This window comes from Muscardinus avellanarius (genome assembly GCF_963383645.1).
Source record: "Muscardinus avellanarius genome assembly, chromosome: 2".
Taxonomy (NCBI): domain Eukaryota; kingdom Metazoa; phylum Chordata; class Mammalia; order Rodentia; family Gliridae; genus Muscardinus; species Muscardinus avellanarius.
The window spans coordinates 3366308-3386414 of NC_137787.1; the positions used below are offsets into that span (position 1 = coordinate 3366308).

The 20107-nt window shown below is 53.6% G+C and overlaps 1 protein-coding gene across 1 annotated transcript in view; it reads right to left on the reverse strand.

Annotated features, from left to right (window-relative positions):
* Window positions 1-19864, reverse strand: part of LRRFIP1 (LRR binding FLII interacting protein 1) — a gene marked incomplete at both ends in the record, with an annotated part of 130754 nt that extends 110890 nt beyond the window's left edge. The window contains one exon of the mRNA XM_080688759.1: window positions 19769-19864. Within this exon, the coding sequence (XP_080544885.1) occupies window positions 19769-19864 (96 nt within the window). The remainder of the gene's footprint in view (window positions 1-19768) is intronic.
* Between the last annotated feature and the right edge of the window lie 243 nt (window positions 19865-20107).

Consider the following 20107-nt stretch of genomic DNA (forward strand, 5'->3'; position numbering starts at 1 on the left):
CTCAGTACATTTTTGCACATGGAATGAGACGAGTCTGCTGAACTTCGCTTCCCTCTCGGTGACCTCCATGTCCCAGCACCGTCTATTAAAGAGACTGTCTTTCCCCAAAGTGTGTTCTTGGCAACGGTGTGAAGAACCAATTGGCTGTAACTGCGCAGATTTCCCTCTGGACTTCTTGTTCTGTTCCATTGGTCTATGTGTCTGTTTTTATGCCAGCATCGCACTGTTTTGATTAAGATAGTTTTGTAGCCAATTTTGAAATAAATTGGTATGATATCTTCAGCTTCGTTCTTTTTACTCAAGATTGCTTTGGCCAGCCAGGGTCTTTGGTGGTTCAGTAAAAATTTTTAAAGTTTTTTTTTTCAATTTCTGTGAAAAAGTCACTGGAATTTTGCTAGGGATTGCATTAAATCTATACAATGCTTAGGGTAGTGTGGACATTTTAATAACGCTAAATTTGTGTGTGTGGGGGTACTGGGCGTGGAACCCAGGGACATTTTACCTCCAAGCTATATCCCTAGCCCTATTTTTTGAACCCAGGTGCATTCTACCTCTGAGCTACACTACCAACCCTAATCTGTATTCTTTATTTTGAAACAGGGTCTCACTAAGTTGCAAAGGGCCTCCCTAAGTAGTACTGAGACTGTCCTCAAACCCCTGTCCTTTCATGGCCTTGGTTAAATGTCTTCCTAGGTATTATTATTATTATTATTATTATTATTATTATTAATTTTTTGCGGTACTGGGAATGAAGGCCAGGGCATTGTACCTCAGAGCAACACCCTCAGCCCTATTTTAGTCTCTTTATTTTTTGAAACAAGGTCTCTTTGAGTTGCAAAGGGCCTCACTAAGTAGCTGAGGCTGTCTGCGCACATACCGTGATCCTCTGGTCTCAGCCTCCGGAATGCTGGGATTACAAGCATCCGCCACCACTCTCGGCCATGTTTTATTATTTTTGTGTAGCTGCCGTGCTGGCCCAGATGTAAGGCAGCAGTGACGGCCACTCTCCTGTCAGTCACACCTGTTCTGAGGGCTCTGACATGTATCACTGTGATTTCAGCCACAGAGGAGAAAGGGGTGGATCCTGAAGACGCATCTCTGCTGGGGATCTGAGAAAATCAGGTCTTGGTTTCAGGGCTTTTTCATTTTTTTCCTCTGTAGGACCCGCTTCCCATTTTGCAGGGACCCCTCCGCCCAGGGACCAGGCTCTGCTTCCCCCGGGTCAGGAAGGCTCGGGCTGTGCTGGGCATGAGCACGAGGGTTTCTAGGAAAACCCTGTGTTCCTTGTCACGGGAAGACAAGCAAGCCGAGACCAGGTGAGGTCACATGACTCGCCCGAGCTCACGGGTAGATACCCCGGGCAGAAGGCACCTGCCGCGCACACACTTGGCAGGACAGGATGGAGACCGGAGCGTGTGAAGCCAGATGCCTTTGATGACTGCGGTGTCTTGTCCAAAATCAACCCCTAATATAGGGAAAGAGCTGCCTTAGGGTGTAAGGGAAGGAGGGGCCGCTGCCGGGAAGGCATGGCCGGCCACAAGGCTATTTCTAGACTCTGCGTTCCTGAAATGTGTGGGCTGCAGGGATATTCGGGGACAGGGCTGGGGCTGGAGGCTGGCTCCCCTCCACTACTCGTGGAGAAAGCCTTAGGTCATCCAAATAAAACTCTACCCTGGAACAAAGCGAGGGTAATGTCAGAACCCAAACACAAAACAAAACGGAAAGAGAGTGCGCTTCCACCGTCTCAGGGCGGGGCTGAATCACGGCTATACTTAGAAGCTGTCCTCATGATTCCAGAATAATATCAAAGACATGAGTAAGTTCTCCCCCCAGACTCGGGAAACATTAACAAGCAGATGTGGCTCCAACGCCAAGAACAGCTCGAAATGCGCTCCTGCCTGAGAACCCGGGAAGGCTCCCAGAGGCAGAACCCTGCACCTCCGGGCCCTGCCAGCATCTGCCACCCACCTAAGGGCAGGGATACCCTCTCCTCCCCAGGCCTGCACCTGTGGGCAGGTCTCCTAGACTTTGAAAAAAAGTAGACTAGAAGAACGCGGGGCCTGCCAGGCACCATCCCTGCATTCTGTGCTGGGAAATGATGCGCCACATCTGGGCAGAAGTGTTCAGCCAGTGAACAAGGACAGCAGGAGCCCCTGAAGGACGCCATGGGGTGGGTGCTCGGGGTGTGGAGAGCAGAGGCCCTGAGGCCCCACTGAGGATACCCAGTGTGTGCCAGAGGAACATTTGTCCTTCAGGTCTCTGAGGCTTCCGGGTGCTTGTCATTGCACTGTAACCTGGCCTATCCTGACTGGCACAAACGGGGTGGAGTGTTAACATCAGAGAACAGGGAATTCAAAGTAAAACAAAACAACAACAACAACAACAACAACAAAAAAACTGCCAGCCGGACGTGGTGGTGCACGCTTGTAATCCCAGTACATGGGAGGCTGAGACAGGAGGATGGCAGGTTTGTGACCAGCCTCAGATACTGAGTGAGACCTCAGCTACTTAGTCTTTTGCAACTCAGTGAGACCCTGTTTCAAAATAAAGAATACAAAATAGGGCTGGAAGTGTAGCTTGGAGGTAGAATGCCCCTGGGTTCCATCCCCAGTACCACAAAAAAGCAAAAACAAAGTGAAGAAAAGAAAAGCCAAACAAGGGAAGGTTCTGTCATCAACAAGAGGCTGATTCACAGTGAAGCAAATATTGTCAGGAAACTTTATGAACTGAGCGTTTTGTTAAATGTATAAACCAAACTATTGAAAGCAAAGGAAACACCAACAAGTCCATAAGACCAGTCACTCCCCCGTCCTATGACTTAGTTTCTTTGCTTTTACTATGGGAGTAACAGAATGTACCTGCCTTAGCTCAAGCTGCCATAATGAAACACCATCGGCCGGCAGCTTATAGAGCAGAAACACATTTTCCCAGAGTTCGGAGCCTGAGAAGTTCAAGGCCAAGGTGGTTCCTGGTGTGCAGCTCATTGGATCCTAATTACTTGCTTTGGGCCCCAATTCCAAACAGAGCCACACTGAGGGACTGGGCTTCAACGCAGGAATTTGGTGGGGGGCGGGGAGGCACAAACCTTCGGTCTGTAACAGACTCTGAGCATCGCTGTGAGACTGGACGAGAGGGTCCAGGGACCAGGAGCACGTGGTGTGTATTCAGCGCTCAGTAACATGGCCGGCGGCTGCCTCTGCTGCCCTCTTCCCCATCTTACAACGGAGCTAAGGAGCAGAGGAAAACTGCAGGAGTGAGGGACTAGGTCAGGGCGCAGACCGTGAGCGCTCCTGAACCCCGCACGGCCTCCAGGGAAGGGTCTGAGCTCTTGTGGTGCGGACCTTTCCCTTCAGCTTTTACAGACCAGTCACACGTGGCCGGCGTCTTTCGCTCCCTGTGACTTAGGATGACCTCTAAGACAGTCTATCCCCTTCTTTCCAGCAGACTTTCTCCCAGTGCTTCTTCATCTTCATAGCAGAAAGTAGGAAACAAAATTAGCAAAAAAAAAAATGTGTTGGAAGAAAAGTGTTTTTTGTTTTGTTTTGTTTTGTTTGTTTTTGTTTTTTTTTTTTTTTTTTGGTGGTACTGGGGTTCCTGGAAGCCTTTCTACCTCCGGGCTACACTCCCAGACCTATTTTATATTTTTGAAACAGGGTCTCTTATGCCAGCTCGGCTGGCTTCGAACCTGCACGATCCTCCTGTCTCCGCCTCCCAAGCGCGGGGATGACAAGCGTGCGCCACCACGCCCGGCAAGAAAAGTGTTTTTAATTTTTAATTTTTTTTTTTTTTGCAAGCTGTGGCTTAGCAAGGTTTTGTTAGTGAGCCAGATAGCTAGGAAGTGCCTGCTTTCTGTGGTTCGAATATTTCATCCAGGCCACCGATCAGAGGCACTTCAGGGCTAGGGCGTGGCTCAGCGGTGGAATACCAGCCTGGCTTGCTCGGAGCCCTGCCTTTGGTTCCTAGAACTGCAGTAAATAAATAAACTAATAAAAGTTGAAGTTTCATTTCAGATTGAAAGAATAAGTGACTTGATGAAAACAGAGATGAGCTCAGATGAAGGAAGTTATTGTTCTACAAGTCTTTCATCCAAATAATGATCCAGTCTGCCCCTAAAAAGATGTCCTTAACAGTCTCGTCCCACGGGTGTCGAGAGCAGCAGGCAGTGGCTTCCAGTGAGTGGAGCAGGAGAGGGGAAAACTAACTTGACAGTGGAGAAACCTGGCTGCCACTCCCTGGGCCGCTGACCACAGTCAGAGTCCCCAGATCCGGTGGCAATATGTCATGTGGCCCTGCGCAGGAAGCACTTAGCCTCTGTGGAGTGCTCCGCCCAAGCCAGTGACCTCAGCTGAAGCACACACTGAGAGACAGTCTATAAAACACCTGGCCGCTGCCACCATCATCATCACCATCAACGTCATCACGTCATCAACGTCATCACGTCATCAACGTTATTTTGGTACTGGGGATTGAGCCCAGTGCTATTCTAGCTTGGAGCTACACCTCCAGCCCTTTCTTTTTCTTTTTTTTCTCTCTCTTTCTTTCCTTTTCTTTCTTTCTTTCTTTCTTCCTTTTTTTCAGTACTGGGGATGGAACCCAGAGACATTCTACCTCCAAGCTACACCCCTAGTCCTATTTTATATTCTTTATTTTAAAACAAGGTCTCATGCCGGGTGTGGTGGCGCACGCTTGTAATCCCCGCACTTGGGAGGCGGAGACAGGAGGATCGCGCAGGTTCGAAGCCAGCCGCGCTGGCTTAAGAGACCCTGTTTCCAAATAAAAAACCTATAAAATAGGTCTGGGAGTGTAGCCCGGAGGTAGACAGGCTTTCAGGAACCCCAGTACCACCAAAAAAAAAATAATAATAATAAATAAATAAATAAAGCAGGGTCTCATTGAGTTGCAAAGGGCTTTACTAAATAGCTGAGGCTGTCCACAAACCAAGATCCTCCTGTCTCAGCCTCCCGAATGCTGGGATTACAAGCGTGCGCCACCATATCCCACTCCTTTACTTTTTATTTTGAAACATAATCTTGCTAAATTGCTGAGGATGGCCCAAACCTGGGATCCTCCTGTCTCAGCTTCTCAAGTACTACGATTACAGGTGTGAACCATCATGCCTGGCTATTACCTGAACACAATTCTTCAAAAATTCCAGATCAGGAGAGATGGAGTGACTGCCTGGGGTTGGAGGAGCTGAAGGCCACTTGAGGATAAAACACAACTGGGACCCTGGGATGGATCCTAGATCAGAAGTGAGCCTTCAGGGGGACCTGGGGAAGTCTGTATAAGGCCTGTATTTAGCTAAGTATAAAAACTGCTGCGAGCAGGTTAGGTGTGGTCTTGAGATGGGCCTGGCGCTGGCCCTGTGTGCAGGAGGCCCTGGTCCATCCTGGTACTGGAGAAAAGGCTAGCCGGCTGAGCTCTGGTTTCCCCAGACATATCTCAGTGGCTCGCCCTTGGGCCTCAGCCCCAGCCTCCTCCAGTGTCTGCAGTGCTTCTAGGGCGCTCGGGCTTTTAGAAAGCCTGACACTTGTGTGGGCTTCAGGCCAGGCAAAGGCAGCTACTCCCTGCCCCGGGCAGGGCCTATTAATACACCTACATGCCTCCAGTTCCAACACTTGGGCAGCTGCGCAGGAGAATGTTCCTCAAGCAGTCCAAGTACCCTCGGCCCCGGGGACAGCACCACCAGCCTGCAGCAGAGCTTCCCCGGCACGGCAAACGCCTTTTTAGGACACTGGCAATGCCAGAGACAACCGATCTCCACACGGTGCCCGCGAGGTCACAGGCCCAGGGCGGGGCCGTCCTGCAGAGCCTACCAACTGCACCTATCACAGAGGCCCAGGAGAGCCGGGGAGTCGTGACAGGTCGGCCGGCCAGCGGTCAGTGAGCGAGCGGGAAGGGGCCGAGCTTCCTGCTTTAATGCTCCCTCCGCGTCCAGATACACAAACCAGGGACAGGGTGGTGGGTGTGCTGGCGCGTCCGTAATCCAGTGCTTGGGAGGCCGAGACGGGAGCACTGTAGGTTTCAGGACAGCCTCGGCGACTTAGACCCTCGGCAACTTAGCGAGAGCCAATTTCAAAATAAAAAGTTAAAAGAGTATAGCTGGGGGGTAGGCTGTCCTGATTCCATCCCCAGTACCAAACAACAACAACAACAGAAGAAGAGGTGTAAGCTGGGGAGTGGATAAGGCAGAAGTGACCAGGCTAATGTCCCATCAGCCTTGGGCCACTGGCGTGAGGCCTGGGGGAGGAACTAGTCTTTGGGGCCGCAGCGAGGCCTGCGCGGTCCTCTCACGGGAACAAGATGGGTCAGAGAAGCCTTACAGTGTCCCTGGCGGACAGCAGAGGTGCTAGGAGGCATCAGGCAGCGAGCTGCAAGGACTCTGGGGTAACGGGAGGGGACCCCGCACAGGAGATGACTGACTGTCTATTTTAAGAAGCTCAGCTACGTGCCTGGGTACATGGGACGATTTTAATCCTATGGAAACGTGGCTCTTCTTGGTCTCTTGTTGTCCAATGTCTGTGTCCTTCCATGTGGGGCCCAGGGTGCAGCAGTAACCGTCTCCAGCCCCTGCCTGGTGGGTGACACTGGGGCTTGTGTGGGTCCTGCTCCTCCCCCGCAGCCCCGCCTGTGTTTCCAGTGAGCGGCCAAGCAGGCTAAGGGTGCCTTGACCTTGGTCAGTGTTACAGCCACCGGCTGGCCCCTGACCTTGACAGCCCCCGGGGTCACCCACGCCAGCACCTGGGCCACAGCGTCTGCAGGCAGTGATTCCCTAGAAATCAATATGGCGGGACAGAGCCTAGACCTTGCTGCTCTGTGTGAAGGTTCATGCAGAAAGCAGGCATGGGGAACAGAAGAGGTTTTCTTGGGCCGTGGGGGCACAGTCATAGAAGACGGCCATGATAAAGGCGGTGGCCTTCCAGAGAAGGGTCGGGAAAGGGCGGCTTCCCTGGGGTGAGGAATGGCTGGGATAAGGGAGTCGGCTCCAGAGAGAGTCTGACAGAGGCGGCCTTTTCTGGGAGTGGGGCACAGTATGGAGTCCCCCGTGTGGAGAGTTTTATTCAGCATGGAAACCTTTCCCCCAGGGCACAGGCGCCCGGGGAGGATGTCAGGATGTCCGTTTTTTCTCTGTTGGAGACTTTCCTCTGGGAGTCTGAGTGAAGCCCTGGGGCTGGCGGGATGGAGCAGCCCGCAGTCTCTGAGCCTCCTCTCTTCTCCTAGGTCTGGTACAATCCTCTCTGTCCCTGCTCTTTCTTTCTCGGCCCAGCTCACCTCTAATCTGACTACTCAATGTCCATCAAGTTGGAAGCTCAGGCCTCAGCTTCCTGATTCTGCAGCAAACTTGTTTTGGTACTGGGGCGTAACTCCGGGGTGTTCACCACTGAACGGCAGCCTCAGCCCCTCTGAGATGTTTTCACTGTCAAACAGGCTCCTGCTAAGTTGCTGTGCTCCTCCGGTCTCAGCCTCCCCAGTGGCTGGGGTGACACACCCGTGACAGCACACTCGGGCACGCGGCTGGCTTCTAGAACCGCCTAGCAGCTTTAGGGGCTGTGGGCCTCTTGGTGCAAAGAACCAGGAGACTTGGGTGGAGGCTGCTACTGAATGGCGGCGCGTGCTTTCTGCCCTCTGGAGAGTCCCAGCCACCGAGAAGAGTCAGAGTGGGCCGTCCAGGTCTCTGTAGCTGAGGGAGCCATTCCAGCTTAAGGTAGAACCTGGCCTGGAAGAAACCTAAAACAAAATGTTGCTGGCAGCCTCCAAGGATGCTGGCAGATGCCCTCCAGCATACAGGACAGCCCCTCACAGCAGGGGAGTGCCTGCATCCAGATGTGCACAGCGCCCAGGCAGAGGCACCTAAGCTAACGCCAAACAAGAGCAATCTTCAGCAACCGAAGGACTGCAGGACCGGGTCGCCGTTCCCTCCTCTCAACTCATGTGGCCATCACTCAGCTGGCTGGAGGCACAGGTTAAAAATAGGCAGGTAATTTGGTAGCCTCGAAGAGGTCAGATACGCCCAAAGATTCAGGGTGAAGAACAAGCAGGGGCCCGCAGGGGCCCATGCACTTCAGGAAGCCAACCCGAGGCTGGGCACCGGGAGGACGCCCGAGAACCCAGTGGCTGGGAAAATCCAGTGGCGTCTTATTATGAGTTCTTTTCTTCTCTTATTTTTTGGCGCTAGGAATTGAATCCAGGGTGTTCTACCTTCTGGCTATATCTCCAGCCTATTTTTGCAGTACTGGGGATGGAACCAGGGATATTCTACCTCTGAGCTACACTCCCTGCCCTATTTTTTTTCTTTATTTTGAAACAGAGTCTCACTGAGTTGCAAAGGGCCTCACTAAGCAGCTGAGGCTGTCTGTGAACTGTGATCCTCCGGTCTCAGCCTCCCGAATGCTGGGATTATAAGCGTGTGCCATTATGCCTGGCCAGCCCTATTTTATTTTTTGAAACAAGGTCTCACTAAGTTACTGAGGGACTCTCTAAGTTGTTGAGGCTGGCCTTGAACCTTCTATCTTCCAGTCTCAATCTCCCAAATACAGGTGCATGCTGCAACATATCTGACTGACTCTTAAATTCTGAAAGAAGCAAAAACGATCCTGAGCCCAGAGGGTCCTGTTGGGCTTCAGAGTGAAGTATGGGCCCAGGAGGGAAGCTGGCGCTAAGGTCCACCTGCATCCGAAGCCCGCCATTAGCACTTCAATTCTGTGCGCCCGTGGCCAGTCCCAGGGGCCGCCTGCCTGCTCTCCAGTGTGCAGGTGGGCGCGCCTGTCTTTTCTCCCACCCTCCTTTCTCTCCCCTCACCATTCTTCCCCTAAGGACGCCTTTCAGCCCTGGGCTCGGATCCTGGCTCCCAGAGTTCATCCCCACTGGTCACAGAGCACTACGACCTCCGGCTGGCATGACCATAGGTGGTGTCTGGCAGTGCCATGAGGCATGGCCTGCTACCAAGCTACCTGCCATCCATCTTTTGCAGGCAAAGGGAGTGGGTCCCAGAGGGCATGGGCAGCCTGTGCACATGTGGCTTGGCAAGTGGCCACACTCTTTCCCTGGCTGGGAGTCCAGCCCCGGCCGCCCATGTCACCGCGCCCCTCTTCTTTATACCTGATCGTGAGCGATGCCTGGTCTCACTGGACTCAATGACTATTTCGAGTTATGGAACGTACCTCTATGAAAACACATTTTCACAAGAAATTAGCCACTTCTTCAGAGCTGCCTGCGCAGCATGGACCGCACGTGGCTGTTCAAATGTGGATTAGTGTCAACGAGGCACACTTGGAAAGAAACGTCCTCGGCTGCACTGAGCAACTTCAGGTGCTCCACCGCACGGGGCCGCGGCTTCTGTGGTGCGCACGGAGATTCAGAGCTCCTGCGCCGTGGGGGACAGCCCGTCTCTAGGAAGGTCAGCCCCGGGCTTCCCCAGGTGCCTAAGAGATTTCACAAAAGAAGGCGAGCAATAAAAATGAAGAACTCAAAGAGAAAGGTGGCAAAATGGATGGCAGCTGGAGGCTCAAAGCATAATGAACTACTGTATGTCTCCTGGTGTCCTTGCACACAGTCACGAGGTGCATGTGCACCTGTCTTCAGCATGTGGGAGGCTGAGGCAGGAGGACCTCAGGTTGGAGTCCAGCCTCAGCAATTTAGCAAGACCCTGTTCTTTTTTTTTTTTTTTTTTTTGGTGGTACTGGGGTTCCTGGAAGCCCTTCTACCTCCGGGCTACACTCCCAGACCTATTTTACATTTTTATTTGGAAACAGGGTCTCTTAAACCAGAGCGGCTGGCTTCGAACCTGCACGATCCTCCTGGCTCTGCCTCCCAAGTCTGGGGATTACAAGCGTGCACCACCACACCCGGCAAGACCCTGTTTAAAAATAAAAAATAAACCGGGCATGGTGGCGCATGCTTGTAATCCCTTACGGCTCTTTCTGCGCACCTCAGAAGCCGCGGCCCCGTGCGGTGGAGCACCTGAAGTTGCTCAGTGCAGCCGAGGACGTTTCTTTCCAAGTGTGCCTCGTTGACACTAATCCACACTTGAACAGCCACGTGCGGTCCATGCTGCGCAGGCAGCTCTGAAGAAGTGGCTAATTTCTTGTGAAAATGTGTTTTCATAGAGGTACGTTCCATAACTCGAAATAGTCATTGAGTCCATATTTGGGAGGCTAAGACCAGAGGATAAGAGTTTGCAGACAGCCTCAGCTACTTAGTGAGGCTCTTTGCAACTCAGTGAGACCCTGTTTCAAAATAAAGAATAAAAAATAGGGCTGGGGATGTAGCTCGGAGGTCTAATGCCCCTGGGTTCCAGCCCCAGTACCACAATAAATAAATAAGTAAATAAATAATAGAAAAGGTCTGGAGTGTAGCTCAGAGAAAGAATGCCCCTGGGTTCCATTCCTAGTACCAATAAATAAATAAATGAAAAGTTAAAAAAATAAGACCCCGACCGCAGGTTATTTTTTCTTGCCAAGAAGTGGGTGGGGCGCTGTGAGAGAGACACCAGCGCACCGAGGGCCCTTGGCCAGTCGCACTTGCTGACCCAGGAGTCCGTCCACTGCCAAGACCATATCGCATTCTGCCTACCCAACTCTCCAGGCATTTGCTTTATGGAAAGTCTATCTCGGGTCTTAGACAATTTGCCAAGCAAATAAGTGAACTAATTACTCTCGATGCCCGAGCTCTGAAATCTTATTTCTTACGGCTCTTTCTGCTGGCTCTGATTTGGCACTGATCGCACTCTGGGTAAAGCATGCCCTAGGACCGTGGCCTGGCTTGTGCTGCGGACACCGGGGTTGGCTGTGCTTCCCGGGCCTTCCCTCAGATTCATTCTAGCATTCTCCTCAATTCCTACCACCCCTAATAAAAAGCAAAGCTCAGTTGGGCGTGGCGGCGCACACTTGTAATCCCAGAATTCGGGAGGCTGAGACCAGAGGATCTTGGTTTGTGGACAGCCTCAGCCACTACTTAGTGAGGCTCTTTGCAACTCAGTGAGACCCTGTTTCAAAATAAAGAATAAAAAGAAAAATACGGCTGGGGGTGTAGCTCGGAGGTAGAATGCCCCTACGTTCCATCCCCAGTACTGCAAAAAAAAAAAAAAAACAAAACAAAACAAAAAACAAAGCTCATCTACGGGCGTCCAGTTAGAGAAGCCCGGTGTGCTCACACGAAGCAGCGCTCCCTCCCGCGCTGCCTGGAACGCAGGGCACTTGGACTCAACCTGGCAGGTGTGCGGCCCCGGGGAGCCCCTGGCAGGCTCACTGAGCCCGGCCTGGGCCCTGCGCACACTCCGAGAGGACCCAGCTCCCCTCCCAGCCTTCGCTTAACATGACAGTCCTCCCTCTCAAACACGAATGGAGGGCCAAGGGTCCTCACGCAAAGACGAGACCAAAACAGACAAGGGACAAGAAGGAACAGAAACAACAGGCCAAGATGCAGGGAGCCAAAGGACAGCTCGGGAAACCTGCGGCACTTTCCTTAGCACTGTGGGACAGAAGTGCTAAGGAAAGGTGCTGCGGGGTGAATGGCGGCAGGCTGCTAGCCAGGCACGGCGTGGCGCACGCCTGGAGTCCCAGGACTTGGAGGCTGAGACAGGAGGATCGCAGGTTTGAGGACTGCCTTGGAAACTTAGGAAGACTGTTTCAAAACAAAAATTAAGAGCCGGATGTGGTGGCACACCCTTGTAATCCCAGCGCTTGGGAGGCTGAGACAGGAGGATCGCACAGGTTCAAAAGCCAGCCTCAGGTACTTAGTGAGGCTCCCAGAAACTTAGTGAGACCCTGTTTCCAAGTAAAGTATAGCCCGGAGGTAGAAAAGACCCTGGGTTCCACCCCCAGTACCACAAAAAAAAAAATTTTTTTTTTTTATAAAGGGCTGGGTGTGCCAGGCGTGGTGGCACACGCTTGTAATCCCCGCGCTTGGGAGGCAGAGACAGGAGGATGGCGCAGGTTCGAAGCCAGCTACGCGCGCTGGCTTAGGAGACCCTGTTTCCAAATAAAAAAAGTATTTAAATAGGTCTGGGAGTGTAGCCCAGAGGTAGAAGGGCTTCCAGGAACCCCCGTACCATCAAACAAACAAACAAACCCCAAAGGGCTGGGTGTGTAGCTTGAAAGTAGAATGTCCCTGGGTTCAATCTCTGACACACACACACACACACACACACACACACACACACTACCAAAAAAGGACGGCCACCAAAAAACCTTCTATAAACTAAATATCAAACAGGTGTACGTGGTAGAAGATAAAGTCCAGTAATCACCTCTAAAGTGTAACGGGTTAAACAATGAGATAATGAGGGTGACGCGGAAGTTCTACTCCCAGCCAGGAGAGACCGCAGAGGCTGTGCTGGGAGGAAGACAGTGAGGAAAATCACCCACAATTCTAGGACACACGTTTGCAGATTGCCTGAACCTACTGAATGCTCAGTGATGGGGAAGATCCAGAACATGAGGGTCAAGAGATCCCGACGGCTGCGCGGAAGGAAGCAAAAGCAGGTTTTATACAAGTTACTGAAAAGGTGAAAGGCGTCAAGATTATCCAGACAACCCTGCGAGCTGGAAGAACATGGGAAATGCCTTAAATTGTGGTAGGAAATTGGTTTTTACTTTTTGATGCTTACTGACTTTTTTTATGAATAGGTAAAAGTGTCACGTGGTTCAGATATCAAAAGGATATGAAAAATGAGACCTGCAAGCCTGCTTTCACCTCCGCCCACTGTGCCCTCACTGTGGGCTGCGCTAATGCTTCTTTAAGCAAATGCCAGCAAATTACAGCCTTTCGCATACAAAGGACGGCATGCTATTTTCATTTTCTGCTCTTTGCTCTTTTTAATTAACAGTACATACTGGAAATCACCTCAAAGGAAACACGGAAATCTTTGTTGTTCTTTGGAAAGTTATTTTCCACCTAGCACGCTGTAGACAACCACGCCATCCATCAAGTGGGAAGGTAGAATGAAGACATTTGCAGACAGGCAAGTACTTAGAAGAGGTGTTCTGCTCAGAAAGGTACGGAAGGATGTGTCCCAGCAAAACGAGGCAGTCATGCAAGAAAGAAGACAAGGGACGATGGGAAACGGCTCGGGGCAGCGCTCACGGGATGACAGGGGCTCTCAGGATGTGAGCCAAGGCAGAGGCAGCGCAGCAAACCCATAGCGCCCAGACCCAAAGACTGCCGGGCAGAGTCCAGGGGGTGGGCTTCCAGGCGGAACTAAACAGAACCGGGACTGTCAAATCTACTGATTCCTATAGAAAATAGACCCGTAAAGGGTCAGCTTAGATGCTTATAAAGAATTCGATATGAAGAGATGTGTACAAGAGGAACAATTAAAAGAAGAAAGAAAGAAGGAATTCTGGAGAAAGCAGAAAGTCATGTGGGGGAAGAAATGATATGGCACACCCCGCGGCTCTGTGATCAGCCCGCCTGTGACGGGACGGCATCACCATCGCCGCGGGCACCTCCTGCACGCTGACCCCGCGCCACGAATCCTTCTGAGATCTTTCCATGAGATAGCTCATTTGCCCGCGCAGCCACCCGGTGAGAAGTATACACTCACAATTTCCCCACTGTGCCATGGGGAAACCGAGGCACGAAGTGGCTAGGCAGCTGGCCTCAGGTCATGGATTAGAGGCCAGATCAGGACTTAGACCTGCAAGTCTGATGCTGCTGCCCATCCTCTTAACCAGCCTGTCACTCTGCGGTGAACACACTATTTAACCAAGTGAGAGTGTAACTAACCACAGAGACGAAGGGAAAGGAGAGAGGGAAAGCCGGGCGGTGGCGCACGCTCGTCATCCCAGCACTTGGGAGGCGGAGACGGGAGGATCACGGTTCCTGGCCAGCCGCCGCTACTTAGTGAGACCCTGTTTCAAAATAAGAAATAAAAAACAGGGCTGAAGGTGTCGCTCGGTGGTAGAATGCCCCTGAGTTCCATCTCTAGTCCTGAAAAAAAAGAAAGAAAGAAAAGAAAAAGAAAAAAAGAAAAGAAAGAGGGAGGGGCTGATGTGGGCCCAGGGACACTAAATCCTATCCTTCAACCCAAGGAGCCATCAGGCGCCACTGGAAATGGGTCGATCCGCAGTGGTGCCCACGCAGGTGTCTGTGGAAATGGAGGTCGTTAGCGGGCCCTTTCGGGTCTGTAGGCTCCTTAAGGATTTGGACCACTTGGCGGCTGGGAACGCGGGCAAGGTAGAAACAGGATTACTTTGATGAAATAACATTATGTTTCTCGAGATTTTCAGAACAGAAAAAGAAGACAGGAGACGCAGTACAGCGGAGAACGTGAGACTCTCCCTCTTGATACGATATGCCGATGGCTCTCAGGTCGGCTGGGGAAGGGAAGAGGTGGGCTGGTCGCACGACGTGGCCTGGAGTCGGGCCAGGAGGCAGCCGAGGCGATCAGCTAGCACCACCCGGCTGCCACTGGGCCTCGGCGTCCGAATCACTCGGCGTCTGCGCCTGCCTCATCAGACGGAGGGTCTCTAATCTCCCGACAGTCCATGCAATCCTGGGAATGAAGCCCTGAGGGTGCTGGCCTACGGCCGACCCAGAAGCAACCTCCATCCCCTCTTCTCTCCTCTCTCCCCACACCTTGACGCTGCTCACAGGGAACGGGCTCGGTCCCGATTTCCACACACTGCCTGCCCTCAGCCCTCCATAGACAAATCCCTGCGCTAAGCACCGAGCACCAGAAACGGGACAGGAGACAGCTGGTTCCGATGGAAATAGCTGTGGGGTGGGGCCCACAGCGCCGAGGCCGCAGGGCCATCCACAGCTGAGCTTCTTACATCCTTTCCCGTCGGAAACATCTTTTGGGAGTCATAAAGAGCCCAGGGTCACAGCGCAGGAACACCTGTCTCATCCCCAGTGCCTCACCGGTGACCTACCACTGTGTCTATCTCAGGATCAACTAAGGAAGGGCCCTTGGCTTCCTGGTGGGTGCGGTGTTGGAATCTCAGGAAGGGCAGCGTTCATGGTGGACACAGGATGCCCCTCATGCTCCCTACCAGTGGAGGGCGCTTGCCACTGACCCTGACTGTGATTCGGTGTCCAGCTGTTCTTTTATTCTTTTTAATTTTTATTTTATTTTGAGACAGGTCTTCGCTAAGGTGCGCAGGTTGGCCTTGAACTTCCTACCTCAGCCTCCTGGGTCACTGAGATTAGAGGCGCGTGCCATGACACCAGCACCTGTTGGTTTGTATCAGAGCACCAGTGTCAGAAACACAAATTCCGGGAGGCTGAGATGAGAGGATCGCAGTTCACAGCCAGCCTCAGCTGCCACTTAGTGAGGCCCTTTGCAACTCAGTGAGACCCTGTTTCAAAATAAAGAATACAAAATAGGGCTGGAGGTGTAGCTCAGAGGGAAAATGCCCCTGGGTTCCATTCCCAGTACTGCAAAAAAAAAAAAAAAAAAAAAAAAAAAAAAAAAAAAGACAAATTCACAGAAACAAAAGTGTTAAGGTAAAGGTGCAGAGCTAGAGGCTATTTTGAGCAAACCAGAAGCCCTTTGTTTGCTCCCAGGGCCCTGCTGGCCCCATTGTGCTCTCAGCGGAGGGCAGGGGATCCAGCACAAGACCAGGCCAGAGCAGGAGCTTGCTAAGCTCGTCCTGGACGCTCAGGCCCAGAGGAGCCAGGTCAGTGTGGTGCTGGAGGGAGGAGGCCAAGGAAGGAGCAGAGTGAGAGGGACCAACGACTAAAATGTCCTCTATCTGTGGGACACCCAAAATAAAGGTCCCCAGAAGCAGGGCCTGTGACAGCCGGGGTCTGTCCCTGGCTGCTCCCGCAGCGAGCCAGCTGGCGGCAGGGTGGTCCCGTGTCCCCACACGGGCAAGCAGTGACTGCAGGCTGCCCTGGGTGCTGTGGCCCCCCTCTTCCACAGGCAGCTTCCACGTGGCCTGGGCACTTCTCCAGGGAAGGGAGGAAGGGGCGGTGTGCCCTAAACATCCAGTGTGTGCATGCTGGGAAGCCAGCTAGGCAGGCAAAGGGGACCCCGGAGAGGACAAATGAGGAGATGACACAGTCATACTTGGAACATTGTCATTTTAGTCTGCAGCAGAGTGCTAAGGAGAAGCCAGAGGCGCTCCCAGGGCCACCAGCAGACTCAGACCTGCTGGGAGAGAAGGTTCTTGAAGCTTTGGAAACAGCTCTACAGACAGCAAAGTGGGCCTCCACTGCAGTGACCTGCTTCTCCCGGGCTGCAGAGCCACGGGCCACATCCTGCTACTAGAACTCCACGGGAAGGTGAGAAACTGACGCGCTAGGCCCACAAAGCGCTCGATACAACTGTGGTCATGTGTTTTCCCTCATTCGAAGAAGCCAGGAGTCACAAGGACACAAGAGGGACTTCGACAGTGGAGGAGAGAACCCAGAGGAGGGAGCAGGTGGCTGAGGGGGAAAGGAGGAGAGGAGAACTAATGGAGAAACACTACCAAAAAAAAAGAAACACTTCCATTGACATTGTATACCTATGTGTGAACGAATGCCCATGCCAACCTCTGTGGGGAAGGGCAGGGGAGAGAAAGCCTGGGGAAAGTCCACCAACTGCTGTGTGCCTGGAGGCCACTTCAACTATGAAATGCACTGGGATGTGAGGCTATAACACTAGAATGCACCAATGACTGTATATAAAAAAGAAATTAAATAAAAATACATTTTCCTCAAAAAAAAAAAAAAAACCCAACCACAACTGCATGTACAGTAAACTTGTGAGAGTTGGAACTCAACCTAACTGTGGAAGCAGAAGCTAAGGAAGCTGCCGTTTCCTCCCGGGGTGGCCCCAGGGTGGGACCGGGCCCCTGCCCCTGAGCCAGGCCTCCTGATGACCTGGCCCAGAATTCCCTGCTATCTTCTGGGGCAGGTTCTTCACCTACACCTTGTACATTCTCTACCTGCACCCTGCACCCTCTTAAGGGCTCCTCTGTTTCCACTCAGGCCTCCCCAACTTCCCCAGAGCTCTGCAGGAGGCTGGCCCTCCCAGGTTCTAGGATGGGCCGGGCTGGCCACAGGCAGACTCTAGTTACAGGGACTCTGAGGGCCCAAGTCAGAGGTGCTGGCCAGAGCCTGGTGCAGAAGCACCAGGGAGACTCAGGACTTTTCAGGGAGACACTTCTAGCTCCCTGGAGAGGACCACCAGAAGAGCCAGGCTCAAGAGGCAGCAGCCTGAGGCTGAGGCCGCTCCACAGAGCCAGCTGCAGAGAAAGAGGGCCGAGCCTCGGGCAAAGCTGCTGCGGGTCCTGCCTTGCCTCTGGGCTGTCCTCACCAAGGCTATCCATTTCCCTCCCCAGTTCCAGCGGGGTCAGGGTTTCTGCTCCGGCACCCAATGCCCAGATCCAAGCTTCCTCCAGGAAGCCACTTCTGACCCCAGCTCTTTGAGGCTGTCCGGGCCCCTTTCAGATTTGATCATCCTGTGTTCTATCAGCATAGTTCATCTACAGATTCCCACCTCTGGCGGGGCCAACCCTCAGGGTGGACCTTCATCAGGGTCCTGGCTCTCAGGCACAGGGACGTGTGCACCATAACAAATCCACTAAATCAAGGAGTGAGAAAGTATTGAACACCAGGCAATTTTGTTAACATTCATAAGAACGCCTAAGGACTCAGCAAGTTGGGCGTGGTGGTTCACACCTGTACTCTCAGTACTCGGGAGGCTGAGATAGGAGGATTGCAAATTGGAGACCAGGCTCAGCAACTTGGTGAGACTCTCAACAACCTAGTGAGAACCGTTATAATGATAATAATAATAATTTAAAAGGGTTGGGTGTGTAGCTTAGAGGTAGAACGTCCTGGATTCAGTCCCCGGTATCCCCCCCTGCTAAGTAGATGTTTGCCATTCAAATAGTGACTTTCATCTTCACAGTTGGGAAACAGAATTTGATTTGTAGTAAAACATGCGATATGCACCTGCCCTCTCCAGTCTCATCAATAAATGCCACTCAGCCCTGGCAATGGCCGCATCTGTGTCTGGCTTCTGTTGGGAGGGGTGGTTCACACTTGCTGAGTGCCCCCCACACTTACGTGTGTGCGCCACGGCGCAGGCACACGGAGCGGTTCTTTGCAGTGTTAGAGATGAGAAAGCAGAGGCTGAGAGGAGGCGGGAGGTGACTCCCAGGGCGGCTCAGCCCGACGAGCGCAGCCTGGAAGCCCAGGTCTGACTCCGGGTCTATCTTTACAACTGCCAGCTGCGTCTCTGGATGGGAGGCAGGACCTCGCTGGGCTGTCGACCAAGGAGCATTCCCGCGCCTTTCCCTTTAGTCTATTTTTATAAAAACCAGCAGATAAGAGGCAGGCTTTGGGGATTCTCATTCTTCTCATTCCTTTGTCCTACAAACACCCAGGGCAGACAGGCCCGCGGCCACCGGTCACCTCTGTCAGGGTTAGATGCGCACAGGGGACTGTCTTCACGAGGGAATTATATCCGAGCCCTGACACTGACGAGTGTCTAAAGCTGGCCAAAAATCCTTGAAGTGCTGTTTACAACTTTTGCTTACGAATGAGCGTCACAGCTACGGAGGAGCACCTGCTCGGTGCAGCTCTCAGGATAAAAGTAAGACGCTGCTTCCGCGGGGTCACCTTCTACTGGCGACAGAGGGAGGCGGCCCACCAGGTGAGGAGCCAGAGCCAGGGGTGCCAGGTGCAGGCAGGAGACCCTGACTGGGTGCCTCGGGAGAGCTAAGCATGAGAAGGTTTGTAGTAAAACAAACCTTCAGCGGACAAAGCGCCTATACTGGGCTTCAAGGGATGACCGGGGGTTGCTGGAAAGCCCTTTCCATGACGGATACAGAAACACACACATCTTTGTGCATTCGATGTTCAACAAATACTGATGGACGGCACATGTCCATGGACACAACATCAGGCGTCTTCGACTACACTTTAGAAGCTGTTATAGAGAAGATCCCGGGCGCACAGGGCAACCCGGCCTGCTGGGTTTCCACGTGGGAAGATAACAGTAGGTAGGCTAACTCTCCATCACACCTGACTCGGCGGAGACCCAGGAGCAAGGCTGCAGCCACCTCTTAGTTAATTCTTCAGAGCCAACACACCCACACGGCACACACAGCTCAAAGGTAACCAAGGGTGCGGGGTGAAAACTTCAGCCCCAACCCACCGACTCCGCGTCCCCAGAGGTGCTGCTACCAGTCTGCTGTACATCTGTCTGGATGTCAGGTGGAAATGGGCATCTCACTCCACACCTGCTGGGATGTCTTACTCTGAACCCAAGCCCTCCAGGCCGAGCCATCGGCGCACTAGTTAATAAAAAGCACACGGCTGAAAGGACAGCTGTGTGCTGCTTGCGATTTGTCCCACGGAGGTCCATCTGTCCGTCACCAACAGCGATCTATTCTCGGGAAACTTTGCTGAAACCTCCCAGCGGGCCTGGGCTCCGCCTAGAACCAGGGTCCACAGTGACCCCGAGTCCGTCCCCACCGAACCCAGCGTGGCTGCCGGCAGCCTCCAGAGCAGACCCGCTGGGCGTTCCAGCAGGGCCATGTGGCCGCGGCGGCCGTGGCCTCCAGGGTCCGCCTAAGGCCTCCTGTCCCCAAGCGGCGGACAAAGCGGGGTGCTGGCCACCCCCGGCCGGCTGCGGCTCCGGCCAGGTCAGCCCCCCCGGGCCGGGCTGGGCAGGCCGGGTGGTGGCCGCGGCCTGTCCCCGGCGGGGCTGCCCGGCTCCCGGCCCGCAGGCCGCCGAGACGAGCGGGGCCGCGCCCCTGCACCGCCGGACCCGGGCGAGGACCCAGGCCGAGCACCCGGGACGCGGCCCCCGGGCCGCCCGGCCGCTCACCTCGCGCGCGATCTGGCTCAGCGCGTCGTCCTCGGCCGTCAGCCGCTCGCGGTTGGGCAGCCGCTTGCGCCCCGAGCCCTGGGTGCCCATGTCCATCGCGCGGCGCGTGTCCCCGCAGCTGCCGCGGCCCTCGCTGCGCCCCTCGCCGGCGCGGCCGCTCCGCCCCTGCTCCGCCGGCGTCATGGCGTCAGCGGGCGCGGGCCGGGAGGATGGAGCCGGGGGCCGGGAGATGGGGGCCGGGAGGATGGAGTGGCGGGGCCCGGAGATGGGGGCCGGGAGGATGGAGCCGGGGGCCGGGAGATGGGGTCCGGGAGGATGGAGTGGCGGGGCCCGGAGATG